General features: G+C 40.3%; 1 protein-coding gene across 3 annotated transcripts in view; it reads left to right on the plus strand.

The window, feature by feature from the left end:
• Positions 1-2,066: 2,066 nt before the first annotated feature.
• Positions 2,067-16,312, plus strand: part of AUH (AU RNA binding methylglutaconyl-CoA hydratase) — a 106,813-nt gene continuing 92,567 nt past the window's right edge. For all 3 annotated transcript variants that reach the window (XM_062513247.1, XM_062513248.1, XM_062513249.1), the window contains exons 1-3: positions 2,067-2,300; positions 11,402-11,469; positions 11,565-11,652. In XM_062513247.1, coding sequence (XP_062369231.1) covers positions 2,072-2,300; positions 11,402-11,469; positions 11,565-11,652 — 385 coding nt within the window. In that variant the 5' untranslated portion in view covers positions 2,067-2,071. The remainder of the gene's footprint in view (positions 2,301-11,401; positions 11,470-11,564; positions 11,653-16,312) is intronic.

The following is a 16,312-nucleotide window of genomic DNA, read 5'->3' on the forward strand; positions in this document are numbered from 1 at the left end:
GTTCTTCAACTGCAAACAAAACTTCTTTATTTCTTTCTTCTCTTTGGCATACTACGGGCTCTACTGGAAAGGGCTGTGAATCACAAGCTATTGCCCTGTTTAAATAGTAAAACATAATAAATGCAAGGCGATAGTCTGCCTGTTCCACCCCCCACATGTGCATTTGCCCTTCATGGTGCTCTACAAGAACAAATAGGACATTATTTTTAGACTTTTCATTTCTCCAAAAGGAAGACATGGAGGAGCTGCTGAGCAACCGCATGAAGGAATGCAGTAGCTAGTTTTCTGAAACAGCAACCAAAATGGCTCCATCTGAGCCTCTGCTCAGAAGCACTACAGCTTTACTCCTCTGACTAAGTAACACTGAATTATGAAAATGGCAGGGGGTGGCTCAAAGGCACGTTTTCAGTTCTCAAGGCCTAATTTGAAGGAAATAAACTTGAAGAAGACAAACTTAACAGCTTTTAAGAGCCTTATTACTGACCTGCATTAACTGCAGTTACAACAACCATTGCCTGGTCCTGTGTAAGGAAACAAGTCAACTTCTTTTATATCTAATGCACATTCTGGCTCAACTAAATTGTTATGGTACTGCCACATGGATTGCTGAAATTTCAACCATCTTGAAACAGGCCATAGCAGTCTTGAATCGTGAATTTACAAGAAAACATAGCAATTACCTCCTACCTCTATTATTACTACTTTTATTGTTTGACTTGTTTCATGCTGGTATGTCTGTTGGTGTCCATGGAGGGCAAGCAGACACCATGTCAGTGTTGCTTAGAGACCTAAACCCAACTCTAAACACCAAGGCATATTAATTGATCCTTAGCTTTGCAACACAATGTTAATTCTGAGAGCCCCAAAACAGGAGGATGGCTTTTATTGCAGCAAACAGAACCATGTGCTACCTGGCTTCTGTTATTGACCATAGCCCCTTTCTTTGTTCAGTGCTGATGCCATGACCAGGCCTGGCCATGGCTGATGTGGGGGAAGAAGCAAGTGATGCAGAGTTCACATGTGTTCATTCTGATGTCACCACACACAGCACAACAGAGCCTCAGCACATTGCCTTTAAGGTGGGATGTTCTCAAGTTCACTGGAAATAAATGTGCTGCACAACTTCCAGTAGTATCATGATGCCCTGAAGAAACTAAACATCTGCTTTTTACCGGTGAGAAATATGTCCATGCACCTGCGTATTGCAGGCAGCTTGTGAGAACTGCAGAATGACAGAAGGTCAAGAGGTTGGAACAGACCTTAAAGATCATCCTGTCCTAATCCCCTTCTCATGCCATAGGCAGAGACATCTCCCACTAGACCATGTTGCTCAAGGCCTTATTCAACTTCAGTGCAGGAGGGCTGGGGCACCCACAACCTCTCTGGGCAACCTAACCATCTCACCTACTGTCACAGTGAAGGATTTCTTCCCAAAATCTCACCTAAATTTCCTCTCTTAATTCTGCTTGTCCTATCATTACAAATCCTGATGAACTTCCCTTCAGACACCGGAAGGCTGCTATGGGGTCTTCACACAACCTTCTTTTCTCCTCCTCTTCACCAGCCACAGCTCCCTCCACCTGTCTTTGTAGGGGAAGTGTTCCAGCCTCCTCATCACCTTCCTCGTCTACACTTCCTTCAGCAGTTTCATGTCTTCTGATGGGGACCCCAGAGCTGGATGCAGGGTTCCAGGTGGGGCCTCACCAGAGCGGATCAGAGGGGCAGAATCCCTTCCCTCGCCCTGCTGTCCACGCTGCTTCTGACGCGGCCCAGGACGGGGCTGGTTTTCTGTCAAGTCTCAGATCTCCCCTGGCCGACGAGCCTTTTTTCTGCTACGAGCACCAGCCGGTATGCGTCGGCCGCAGGAGCCGGGCCGGGCCGGGCCGAGCCGAGCCGAGCCGAGCCGAGCCGAGCCGAGCCGAGCCGAGCCGCCCCCTCTCCACGGCCCCGGGCGGCAGCGGCGGCGGCGGCGCGGGGAGGGGAGGGGCGCCCGTGCGTGCCGCAGCCGGTCACGTGGGCGGCGGGACCGGGGCCGGGGCCGCGAGAGGCTGAGGAGGCGCCGGCAGCAGCGATGGCGGTGGCGGCGGCGCTGGGCGGGCTCGGCCTCCTACGCGCCCGGGTCAGGCTCGCAGCCGCAACCGCCGCGACCTCCGCCGCCCTCGGCCGAACCGGCCACCGTGCACCCCCGCTGCGGGGAGGCGTCGCCGCTGCCACTCTCTCCTCGACCGGGAGGAGCTACGGCTCCCAGGCGAAGGAGGAGGAGGAGCTGCGCGTCCGGTACCTGGATGATGAGCACAAAGGTAACGAGGGGAAGGCGTCTTCGCACCCGTTCTCCCGGCCCGGCCTGGGTGACCCCTGCGGGGCAGGGAGAGGGCGGCCCTGGGGGAGCTGCCTGGCGGCGAGGGGCGGGAAGAGAGCGGTGGCTCCTCCTTCTCCTTGTCACCGCGGCCGGCGTGGCGTCGCGGGGTGCTGGGAGCTGTCGGCATGGCAGTGACAGAACTGGGTCGGCTTGGTCCCTCTTGCCTCTTCACTTCATCGTCGAACGGTTTGGATTAGAGAGGGCCTTGAATACCATCTGGTTCTAACTCCTCCGCAGTGGGCAGGAACGTCTCGTACTAGACCAGATTTGCTTAGAGCCCCGTCCAACCTGGCCTTGAACACCTCCAGGAACGGGACATCCACAGCTTCTATGGGCAACCTATTCCAATGCCTCACCACCCTCACAGTAAAGACTTTCCTCCTGTTATCTAACCTAGACCTATTCTCTTTCAATTTGAACCCATTCCACTTTGTCCTGTTGCTGCATGCCCTTGTAAATAATCTTGCCTTGTCTTTCATGTAGGTTCCCTTCAGGTACTGGAAGGCCACAATTAGGTCACTTCAAAGCTTTCTCATTTCTATGCTGAACAGTTCCAATTCTGTCATCTTTGTAGGAGAGGTGTCCTGTTCTTCTTGTCACCTTGGTGTCCCTCCTCTGAGCTCCCTCCAGCAGCTCCATGTCCTTCCTGTGCTGGACCCCAGAGCTGGATGCAGGGTTCCAGCTGGGGTCTCACCAGAGCAGAGCAGACCAGAGGGGCAGAATCCCCTCCCTCCTCTGCTGCCCACGCTGCTTTGGATGTAGCCCAGGACACATTTGGCTTTCTGGGCTGGGAGTGCCCATGGCTGGGTCATGTCCAGCCTCTCATCCACCAGCACCCACAAGTCCTTCTCATCAGGGCTGCTCTCCATCTGTTCATCCCACAGCCTCAGTTAATACCGGGGGTTGTGCTTGTACCCACTTGCAGCACCTTGCACTTAGGCCTGTTAAATCTCATTCCCAGGGGCTTAGTTCATGAACTTGTCTAGGTTGCTATGGATGGCATCCTGTCCTTGCGGTGTGTCAACAGCATCACTCTTCCAGAGTACTGCAGCATATGTACTGTGTTTGCGAGGTATATCTCTCTGATCTGGCATTTGTTTGCCACTCTTAATTGTGAGAAAATAAAAGTTTAGCAGCAAATTTTAGGGTCATTCTGCTTTGGACATCAGTTTTGTGCTTGTGGGCAGGGAGCAGAGAAGGGCATAGAACTGATATCCGTGTTTTCTGTGCTGGAAGGTATGGTTTCAGTATTATCTCATGCCACTTTCCTAATAACCATCTCATCCCTCTCCTTGCTTTTAGTCTTGTCAGCTACTGCTCACCTTGTTCTGCTCAACTATACCAAGTTGAGTATTTTAACTCACCTGGTTAAAAAAAGAAAGAAAATCTATTAGTGACCTGCAGCCAGTGCATGACAGCACAGACACTTTGTACTTCTTCTGATGTGATGCTCAACAGATTCTGGAGGTGTTCCACTTCCTTTGGTGTTTGTCACTTCCTTCTCCTGTGAATACAGCAGCACTAGGAATGGTGGAGAAGAAGTAAGTGAAAACTCTGTTCCTGAGGGTTTATTGTTATAGCTGTGATATTTTACTTGCTTTTATGGAGAGGGCTGTAGTGTAGGGTTTTGATTATCTGCAGCACATGAATCTCTTTGTATGGAGAATATGTCTTAGAACCACCATGTGTTGAGACAGACATGTGTTGCACAGTTTAGTTTACATCTTTGAGCGCATTAACTCAGTTATTTCAGACCTGCTGCTGGTTCAGGAAAATGCCCGTGCGTTGAGTATGCCTGTACCTAGATTTGTATACACACAGAGAGACATAACTTTAAAGCTTTGAATTTTAGTATGAGGCTTAGAAGCTTATTCTTTTTCAGGGGAAACCTGATGTTATGCTTTCATGTGAGGGCAGGTTTTTGTCATTATTTAGGATTGATAGTAAAGATGATGTAATCTGATCCTGACATTTTCTTCTGCCTTGTAGCTTTGTTCCCAACTCTTTCCACTTTCTTTAAAATGTAGTACTTTAATCTTGTTTTTCCAGTCAACTGTGGAACTCGAAATTAATTTAAAACACCTATTCAGATTTTTTTGGGATTATTTTAAGGTAAGAAAGAGACAAGACAGGAGCAAAGAAGAGTTTGTAAAATATTAGAAGTGTTTTTCCTTATTTATTTTGTGCTTTACCAAGAAGTAGTAGAAAATATAACAATCTTACATAGCACTCAACTTTTACTTATATTATGCAACAAACATAGATTTAGGCGGTGTGTTCCAGCTCTTGAATCAGCTAGGAATCATGGTTTTTGTAATGTAATGGAAGTGTTTCTTACTGAATATGTAGCCTAATGCCCCAAAACTTGGAGACAGTACTTGTAATGTTAAAGCAACTGTCACTATCATAAGGAAGGGTTCAATCAGTGTATTTTTAATAAATGAATTCTCCTAAGCAGAAGGAATTTTCTTTGGTATTGTCTTTCAGAAGGACATAGAAGCAAACACTGTTACAAAAATACAAGAACAAGGATGTAGAAATAGGCCAGAAAGAGACATAAACTTCATATCCCTTCTTCAGCAGCACAAAGAGCAGGCAGCATTTCTGCAAAAGAAACATGGCTCTGCTTCCTCCGTATAGTGCTATCACACGCCCTCCTCCTCACCTTGTATGCCAAGTTCATCTATATGTATCTGCTTACAGCATGTAATATCTCTGCTGTATGAGAACACCAGGTCTATAAGCACCCCTGTGGTCTTTGTTTCTGTGTTCTACCCTGCCATTCCTTGATCTAGCATTTAATGTTCTAGACTTTCTCACATGCTGCTTTGGTGCCCCCGTGGCCTCATCGCACCATCTCATTACATCGTTTCTGACTCTAAACAGGGTCAGACCCTGTTCTCTGTTCTGTTCCCTGTCCCTGTCCCTTTTGTGGCACACAAATGCTTGTTGATGCTCTTGCACTTATCTAGTGTTTCCATGTTGCTCAGAGAGGGATGTGTTGTGAATACTGGGGAGGAAGGAAAACTGGCTGCACTGCTTCACAAATAGGCACATGTCTTGTAGCACTAGACAAATCTTTGCATGTAGGCAAAGTAGCAAACTGTTTGGCTTCATATCATTTCCATGGGATTTGCATACCCCAGGTCTTGGGAAGTTGTTAAACGTGAACTAAAATGAGACTATATTTGCAAAGACTAGTTATTGAAATTTTAACTCAAGGCTTTCCAGCTTCCACATTTGACACCAGAACTAGAATACAAAAGGTGTGAGATTGTTGAAGAATGTGTTTGAAAAATAGTTGTGTGAGACTATATTTGAGACTATATTTGCAAAGACTAGTTATTGAAATTTTAACTCAAGGCTTTCCAGCTTCCACGTTTGACACCTGAACTAGAATACAAAAGGTGTGAGATTGTTGAAGAATGTGATTGAAACATAATTGTATATTCTCCCCATGTTGCAACCTGTGAAGCTCTTAGTGTCAATTTTCTGTGAGTAAAGATGACTGTCAGTGTGTTAGATTTTTTAAATGAAGTATATATGTTTCCCTTCTTTTGTTGTTCTGTTTGATCATCACTAGCTGAAATGTATTACAGCTATTGACATTTCAGAACTTAGTCAAATTGCATTTATGATCCCATTACAAATTTAAATGAACTTAGTGCCTTGGATTTTTAAGTTATAGGTGCAATTGGGAGAAATATATTTTTAGTGTTGACTCCAGTGTTGCAGTGTCACTTGCTGGAATGCAATAAAAATATTTATATAAAATTTAGATTTTACACTAGAATGATCCTTATGGTCAAATTTCCCAGCTAGTTTTGGTTCAGTTTAGAGTAAGACAGCTTTTGGTCTTCATCAGTTAGAATTTTAATGTGCACGGAATGGGCAAAAACAAATCAGTCTTGGTTAAAGTTGTTTGCTCAGAGGTTGGAAGCTGATAGCTAGCTGATAAATTGGAAAAGCTTCCCTTTCCTTTACTGTGTTTAAAGCAGGGCTAAGCAGGTGAAATCTACTAATTTACAAAGTGTGGAAAAAAGTTAAATCAGAATTTAGAGATGAAACTCAGATAGGGGATTTTGAAGAGTGTTTTGGTGCTTTTAAAAAGTGGTGGTTACTACAAATCTGTGTGATTTTTCATTTAAATACTTCTTGATAAGATGATTAATGAAAGCCACCAGAATTGTGCATCATATATTCACCATATGTTCCTGTTTTGCTTAAGAAACTACTTTAGAGTAATAAACATCCAAGTCCATTTGTCTGCCTTGGTTTATCTGAGTAGTTAAGTGAAACAAGCTTAGAAATAACTTAGTTTGATCCTTCTTCCATTTTTCAAAGCACAATTCTGACATTTTAAAACATTTTTTAATTATGGAAAATGACATGTGTGTGTATTTAATGCAAATAAATAATAAAATAAATTTTAAATATTCTGCAAGTACTTTATATGCAGATATAGTGAATCTTTTGAACTCTGACAAACTGACTAATATTGGTTTAAAGACAAGATTAATTTTTAAGTAACCATTTAAATGTGTTTCTACTAAACATTGAGGATTAATGTTTTATTCTCTAAAATGTGCAAGATAAAAGAGATGAAGACCGTTATTAAAAGTAAGATTTTCTGTGTGCTGATACAAACAGTAGTTAAACCAGTGTCTAATATCTTCACTTTATTCCAGTATTAAATTTAGTGTGTGCTATGAAACCAGGATGTTTCGGGGAATTTACAGGTATTTTGAAGCTGTCTTCCAGAAATGTATGTATCCTTATTTCATTAGAAGACACTGCTTTTACTGTGCTTTTATTTTACAATATAGCTTTCATTTTTCTCATATAACTTTTATAAAATAACTTTCTTATCTTTTTTTTTTCTCTTAAACACTTAGAATTATACCACAGGCAGCTTTCTCTTTGGCAGGGGCAACTTCTAAGTAGAGAACATATTGTACATTTACATATGCTTTGCCTCTAGTGGTTGGCTAGGAAGGTAGTATACAGGAATATTGCTGCTTTACTGGACAACGCTGGGAATCATTGTCTCTTGGAGGGCCTAGCCAGTTAAGATGAAGTTAGTTTTCAGTATGCAGATGTTTTTTTAATGGATGCACATTATGTGCTGAAGTGTGTCCCAGAAATAATGTGGGGATGACTCCCAGGAAAAACTATGACATTAATACTGGGTTTAGCATTATGTGAATGCTTATTCCTTTTTAGTAGATTTGTCATGTTTTTGATACCACACAGATACACGAACAAAGCAAATACTACTACTACTATTACTACTACTTATTTCTACTTACATTTACTGATGATTACTTTTTAATATCTTCTCTTTCACAAGCAGGTTTTTCAAACAGTTTATTTTAAAGGATTTTGGAAAGCACATATATATGTGTGTGCTTTAGGAAGAATGAAACATGATTGAATGCTTCAGATGGCAATATAACAGCTATTATTGAAAAGTCACAGTAGTCAGATAAAGTCCCTCCTGAGTGGAAAAGGAGAAACATTGTACCCATCTTTAAAAGAGGCAGAAAGCTGGAGCCTGGGAACTAGCGACCCCTGAGCCTCATCTCTGTGCCTGGAAGAGTAATGGAACACATCCTCTTGGAAGCTGTGCTTAGGCACATGGGAGCAGGGAGGTGATTCAAGACAGCCAGCATGGCTTCATCGAGGGCAAGTCCTGCCTGACCAACCCACTGGCCTTGAATGATGGAGTGACCATGTTAACGGATAAAGGAAGGGCTACACATAATTTATCTGGATTTCTGGAAAGCCTTTTGCAGAGTTCCCCATAACATCCTTCTTTCTAAAGTGGAGGGAGATGGATTTAATGAATAGACTGTTAAGCAGATGAGAAGTTGGTTGGATGGTGGCATCCAGTGTAGTGGTCAATGGCTCAGGGGCCCAATGGATGTCAGTGACAGGTATCTGCATTGATGACATAGATGAAGGGATTGAGTTCACCTTCAGGAAATTTTTAGATGACACTGAGCTGAAAGCTGCAGTTGACACACCTTGAAGGATGGGGTGCCATCCAGAGGGATCTGGAGAAGCTTGGGAAGTGAGCCCATGGAAATCTAATGAGGTTTAACAAGACCAAGTACGTGCTGCAACTGGGTCAAAGCAACCCATGGTATCAGCACAGGCTGGGGATGAACAGATCAGAGCAGCCTTGGGGAGAAGGACTTGTGGGTGCTGGTGGGTGAGAGGCTGGACATGACCCAGCCATGGGCACTCCCAGCCCAGAAAGCCAAACGAGTCCTGGGCTGCATCCAAAGCAGCGTGGGCAGCAGGGGAGGGAGGGGATTCTGCCCCTCTGGTCTGCTCTGCTCTGGTGAGACCCCAGCTGGAACCCTGCATCCAGCTCTGGGGTACCAGCACAGGAAGGACATGGAGCTGCTGGAAGAAATCCAGAAGAACCATGAATATGATTAGAGAGATGGTGTATCTTTCCTATGAAAAAAGTCTGAGGGAATTGGGATTTTTCATCCTGAAGATTTGGTTTTGGGGTGGCCTACTGTGACATTCTGTTTTCTGAAGGGAACCTGTAAGAAACATGGAGAGGGACTTCAAACTGAAAGATAGCAGGTTATTTTAGATATTAGGGAGAAATTCTTTACTCTTAGGGTCTGAAACTGATTGCCCAGAGAAGCTGTGGATATCCTGTTTCTGGAGGTGTTCAAGGCCAGGGTTGGACAGGCCTCTGGACAATCTGGTCTAGTGCAAGGTGTCCCTGCAGGGGACTTGGAACTAGTTGATCTTCAAGTTCATCCTCAGGATGCTCAGGTCTTGTAGTAATGGCATATCAGAACAAAAATTATTAAAATGTGACTCTAAGTCTTTTGTATATATATAAATTTGCAATATGTAGATATCACTTGCAAACCTTTTATACTTTTCCTCTTGCCATTCTTGCTTCATATTTTTTATACTTAAATGTAAACAATTGAGTGGATGCCGTCTTTGTCTTTTACTTCTGTAGAAGGAAGCAGAAATGGTAGTTCTGTGACTTGATCTGAGCCTGCCAAGCAAAAATTGACTTCTGTGATTTATCTTCAAGGATCATTCATTTGTAGGAAAAAAACATCTTTCGAGTGCTTTAATGTTAAATGGAGCTTCCTTCTGAATACACTATTGTTGGTGGTGGAGTAGCAGTCTTTCGGCTCCAGTGGGGAGAAGAAAAATTCAAGTATCCTTAAGTGTCATTGCCATTAAGTATAATAGAATCCTTCTGAAAAGGACTCTATTTCCTGACTGAAGTATGGTTTGGGATAATAGCATCTTTAGTTTATTAAAGCGTGGAATTTGTAGTGCCAGAAAATCAAAAGTGAAGTCAGGGTGAAGGGTCTTTTTTATGCTTTAACATGGCATGATACTTTTGCCTAATGTACTTGCGTTGAACATATGGAGTATTTGAATTTGGAGTGATCCTCCTCCTGGAGAAGAAGTTGTAATAGCTGAAAAAAAGTGCCACACACTACCACTTTTTGCTTAACAGAATATAAACAGATCAAACACCAAGTGCTGAGTAGCAACCTTTACAGGCAGTCCTTTGTGAGTATCTCCAGCCTTAGGGATAAACATGGGAATTCAGGCTTGTAGAACAAGGGAATGAAGGTCATTTGGGTTGACCAGGCTCTACTCTCCTTTTAGGAGGTATCTGTGCTTAGCAGTAGACTGTACCTTAAAAGCAAGAAAGGCATGGACACTATTTTTATTTGTATCTTGAAAGTGGTAGCTAGCAAATGAAAGACTTTGTCTTCAAATTGGTGACTTCAGAAGGAGCAGGAGCTCTTTTAAATCTTGTCTTGTGTGCATATATGTGCAACATCCATTCAGGAGGAAGGAGAGAAAGGGGAGCTCAAACATAATGGGTCAGTCTAAAGGGAGGACAGGTTTTCCAAAAACAGAAGAAGCAGTATGCACTGAGATGACAAGGAAGGCTACAAGGGCAAGATGACACATAGACTGTACATTCAAAGCTGACTGGTGAAGTACTAATCACCTGGGCAAACACAGAGTGTTTGGAATTTCATTTTTTTCGTATTGTAGGTTGATGGCAATAGTGTGAGCATTTTGGTTTGAGACAGAGCTCCCTTTCTGCCTTTCATTCCTGGTCCTGTTTTAGTCCTTTTTTCCCCCTTATCCTTGCATTGTCTGCATAAAAAGTCCTGATTGATAAAATGTTAGCAGGGCATGATAAGGACTGTGTGCTGGTGTTTCGAACTCAGGCAGTTGTGTTCGGTTCAGGCAGTATTTGTCTAAAGGATTGCTACAGTTGTGGTAAACTTAGGCATTACCAAAATAGACTTTTCAGAATTTTCCTCTTTGATAATCGTGCCTGTTAAGGTGAGGGGGCAAAATGAAGACAATTTTTGTTTCTGCCACAGCATTAAAACTAATGCACAGGTAATCAGTCAGTTAGACAATTGATCTATTAACTGGACGAAGGGAGCTGTGAATATGTGTTTGGAACCATGTACCAAGCATTAAGCTTGATTTTAGTGTGTCTGGGGAGAATTTTTGTTTGATTTTGTACCTTTTTGAACAAAAGTACAGTTTTCCATTGGTGGCATTCGTTCTGTGTTTATGAGCCTTTTACCTGTACCGGGGTTGCTGGTCTTTGCTCTGGTAGCCCTTCATACTTTAAGAAGTCTCTGGAGATAGGGTCTCTAAGTATGAAAATACATATTTTACAATTAAGCATCTTTTCTGATTGCATGTCAGCACTTTATGCTCAGAGATGAAATGTGTGCATGCAGTTGTGGAATTCTGCATTCAGCTATTGTCAGTACTGTTTCCACATTAAGATACTATGGCCATATTTTTGTTCTTAAAGTAAGTGTAATTTCTGTTGAGTATTAAAAAAATAAATCAGTTTATTTTCCTTCAGAATCTCAGTAGTGATTACACTAGCATTTTTCCCCCGTCCTCAATGCCTTTTTTATAATTTCAAAATAATAATTATTTACATAGGTGATACATATTTCACTACATTGTAACAATGATGTCATCTTTCCTCCCCTCCAGGAATTGTGGTGCTTGGATTAAACAGATCTCATGCCAAGAATGCACTTAGCAAAAATCTTGTAAAAATGGTAAGTGGAAATAATAGTTTTTACTATAAAAGTGAAGTATTGGAATGAAGCACTTTAAAGTGTTTGGTTATACCACTTCCTCCTTTTCTCTGTAGATGTCAAAAGCTGTGGATGCTTTGAAATCTGATAAGAAAGTACGAACTGTTGTATTACGGAGTGAAGTCCCGGGGATATTCTGTGCTGGTATGCAAACTTAATTTTCCTGAGAAGCTGGAAATCCGTGTTTTCTTACTGCATTAAAAGAAAACAAAGCAAAACAGCCCAGATTCCAAGGAAACATGTCTTTTTCATATATTCATCTCAGTAACAAACAAAACATTTGTAAATTATTTTCCTCAATTGCTAAGACAAATCAAATATTTGGTTTATTCTTTCTGTGTCATAAAGTCTTTTAAAATATATAATAGTTTAACCATGATGGTGAAAAATAATTTAATTGACCTAGAAACTCTTGCAAGTATGTCAGAATAAGGTGCAAATAATTTTAGAGGCCATATAAAGAGGCTTTGTAGAAAGCTGTGTCAAACCTGTCTTTTAAATGCATTAGCTTGAACTTTTAATGAAAAAAATATGTGAACTTAAAAATTTCATTATTAATATGTGTGTTACTGCAGGCTGAATTTATTCTCAAATTAAAAACAAATCAAAACAAAAAGGACACACCCCAGCCCACATATCAAACAGTACATGCATCTTGCCAAAGTGCTCAGAAAAGCAAAAGCTCTCAACTACCAGATGCTGGGAAACAGAATTTGCTGACATGTCAAGATCAGTTCATTCAACAGTATCTTTTATGAATATCAAGTGAATAGTCATCTTATTTAATAATGTTTCAGCCAGTTCTTACTTTATTCAAATTTAATTTACGTCCATTTGAAATGGAAAACAGAAGTAAAACAGTTTGTTCTTTCTAATACATTAATAGGACTGTCAAGAAAGAGGAGATAATTTCTGAAATTTTACTTTTCTGATCATTTACGTAGTTGTTATTCTTGATAGCCCCAAATAACATAATTAGTTTTGAATGCCAAGTAATTTTTCCAATTTTTAAAATATGTAGCATACCTAAGCACTTTTAGTTGAGTTTAAAATTCTTTTTGTTGCTTTTAGTAAGCCTGTTTTCATGGAGATAACAGTTTTTCACTTAGATGACTTGTGAAAATAATTGTCTTGGAAAAAAGGGAATAATCAATTCAGAACTTGGTAATACCTATAAATAGGTTAAATGTGTATGTATTAATCAACATATTTAATTTAAAGGTTATATCTTGTTTTAAATCAAGAAGTTTTAAGTTTCAGTTGTCTCAGAAAAAAAACCTGTAGTTTTTAAATTGATGAAGAATGAAGCATCAGAGCAACACATGCAAATTTTGTTCTAAGTTAAATGTTATGTACTTGAAATAAAAAAATTGCTGTTGGCTGTTTTTTAACAATGTTTTTTTATTTGACTTTCTTGAATTTTGTAGTAGTGGTGTATTGGAAATAGGAGAGCAGAAATACTAATTTTGAGGGAGTGTATCCCAGGTATGCTACTATTATTGTGCTTACGAGCTCCAAATACATTTCCAGTATTATTTGTTAGCTGTGTCTTCTGAACTGTTTTGGTATAAAAATTTAACATAGCCACTGCTGCTTGTTTTCTGACTTAGAAGACCAAGCAATTCAGAGTATATATGAACACATAACAATAGAGAAGATACTAGGACATTAGGAAGGAAAATTTATCCTGAAAAGAAGACTGTGAAAGACAAGGGCTGGGTATCTATATCTGGATTGTAATTCAGGGAGTGGAGATAGGGTGTGAACTAGGTGTCTATAATTTTTACAAAGTGAAACAAATGTCCTAAGACAGAAGATTCCTCTAGCTGAAAAAGTGAAATAAAGGATGTTCTAGCAGTGGTAACTGAAATTTAGAGTGAAACAGAATACCTGAGGCAGAGTTTGTTAATGTAAATTGGCAAAAATTGCATGATGGATGGATGGATGGATGGATGGATGGATGGATGGATGGATGGATGGATGGATGGATTGCTTCATTGGTAGGTGACTTTAATGGGTGTCTCTGAAGAGAACAATAATAGAAGCATAGTGAGATCTGGAAAAAATAGGTTAACATCTTAGGGAAGTAAGATAAGGAGAGGAACATACTGGATGTAAGAAGGCTGTTTCTGGAGGAGACTCAGGAAATTCAGTAGAACAGAAGAAAGTGTTTTTGAACTTAAATGTTAAAGAAGAATATGTTGCTTCAAGAACATTTAATTTCCTTAAAAAATGCAAGGATCATTTTATGAAATGTCACATTTTCTTATGCCTTATAGTGCTATTTCGTTAGGCTAAACCTGGAATGTTTTTATTTTTTTGTATTTCCTCAATAATGTTTTCTTGCTAACGTGTGGCAGTATACGTTTTTAAAAATACACTTTTATGATTCTTTTTTTGGACCACCATCTGATGTTTTGCAGACTGCATATTGGGAAACTTTGTCCTAGAATGTAGTTCCCTTTTATGTGGGGAATGAAGTCCAAGATCATTAAATCCTGCCATTCCTTAGCTATCAACAAATATCTGTGAAAGCCACAAGCCAAGTGTCTTCTTTCCTTCTAAGGCTTAGTCAACAAAACATGACATCCAACCATTTTTCTCAAAGTAATAGTGTGGATGATTAAAATATTTGAACTCTGTCAATGGCTGATGTAGATTTGAGTATGATTTCAAATTATGCTATTTTCATGCGGTGAAATCAGAGTGGGACAAAAATGGAATTGTATAAAAGAGTGTACCAGAAATCATATCCTTTCATTTCTGCATAAAAATTCACTTTGAGTATTTACCTACTTTTTCTTTGTGTTGCCTCTTTAATAGTTGATACATGTGTGAGTGCAGAGGGTTCCTCATTAATGTTGTAGCCCTGATCAAAAGGGACACCCAGAAGTCAAAGCCTTGCATGTCTGGAGTGAAGGATATCTATGATTATGCATGGACTATGTCTATGAGTAATTGTGTCTATGAGGTCTTCTTGCACTTCTGTTAGAAGTGCTCTGGCACTGAGTCACTTCTTGGCTCCTTTCTACATATGAAAAAAAGTAAGTATAGGCCTTTCTGGAGTGAACCAGTCTTGGCCTATCTAAGTTGAGACTGTGTATTTGCACCATTCTGCAGGTATGCAAAGCAAAGCAGGTGAGTCTGTACAGAAGTCTTAATTTCCTGGCAATGTTCCATTCTTGAAGAAGGCATAGACTTACATATGGAATAAGGCAAGTGTCCCATGGGTACAATGTCTGTGATCAGGTAATCATTAGCTGTGCTTTGTTCACACAAGGAGCCAAATTACATTCACATAGACAGTTTGAATAGCTTGATTTTTCATTATTAATATAATTTTAACATATGTCTAGTAGTGATATTGCTGAGGTACTTTTTGTGAGCAGATTTTTAGGCTTTTTTAATTTTCAAAATATTTCAAGAAGGAAGTATGTGTAATAGCGTTGGGTGATATGGTACTGTGAGGAAGAGAGGAGGCAGTATCAACAAGTTGTTGCAAAATCTAATTTTGCGTGTTCGCAGAATGGGAAAGCTTGGAAGAGACTTCAGTGAGGTCATCTCGTCCAACCTCACTGCTGAATTAGGGTAATTCTGGAGTCAATCTTAGACCTTCTGATTTTAACTACATGAGGTTGAAAAAAGGTACAAAGAAAGTACATTGTTTAAGAATACTACTTTTTTTGTGGTTTTCAGAGAGCATTTGAGAATGGTTTTGGTCCAAAGAATTGAACAAGCTAATATTGCACCTTAAAGCTTTTGTTGTTCAATTTTCTAAGGCTTTAAATAAAAGCTAAGATAATGTTTTTAGGACTTCTAGTTATTATAGAATGTTACCTTTGGATATGTTTTGCCTGAAACTGAAGACTGCTGCATTGTTCTAGGTCTCTTGTTTTCTTCTGTTTTTTTCCATCTCACCCACTCTTGTCAGTGTGTTTGATGACATGATTTTGCTATATTTTGCAATTGAAATCTTTCCTTTTTAAACAGTTTTATGTGTTGATGATTATAGTGATTAAATAAACAGATTCTGGTTATATTCTTTTCCTTCTACCTCATTGTGTACTGTTCCTTGTATTATTGTTGTTCTTGGTACTGTCATGTTTCTTCAGCCCTCTTTTCATGTCCTGTTAAGAAGGCATTAAAAAACCATATTCTTCATGTATTTGTCTCAGGTAGCAACTTACTGGTCCATAGTCCATTGGTTCAGTTTACAGCTCATGAATAAATAAGACTGCTTGCCTGCTGTATTACCATTCAGAATAGTACCTCTGGTGCCTGAACAACCAGAACAGTTGCTTAACTCCTACTGTCCAAGTCCAGTGAGAGATAATTTCTCTTAAAAATCCACATGTGAGGAGTTGTCAGTTTCCCTGCAGCTATCCTCTGCTGATAAGCAGAAAAAAATACTATCTCATAAAGGAAAAAAGGACTAGAGGCATGCACAACTTCTGGATTTTGATTTTCCTGGTAGAGTTAGGAGACCTTTCTGTTGTAACTTTTTGAGGCTTTTGTGGTGACTGTGTTTAGAGTGTAAGTGTTTAGAACAGTCTCTCTTCACTATTGTTTTTTCAAAGTGAGCTGGATTATATGAAATAGAGGTTGTGAGGCTGATGGGCTATTTGCTTTTTATATGTGTGCATACAAAGAGAGCAAGCTTTGGAACAATTTTTACTTGACATATTTGAAAAAATGTTCTTTGGAGACCTTATTTCAAAAATCTTTGAGACATATCAGAATACAGACAGTTAACTTTTTGCTGTTGTTGTAACAGGCTTTCAAGACAGTTTGAAAAATTCAGGTA

This window comes from Cinclus cinclus, chromosome Z (genome assembly GCF_963662255.1).
Source record: "Cinclus cinclus chromosome Z, bCinCin1.1, whole genome shotgun sequence".
NCBI classification, from domain to species: Eukaryota; Metazoa; Chordata; class Aves; order Passeriformes; family Cinclidae; genus Cinclus; species Cinclus cinclus.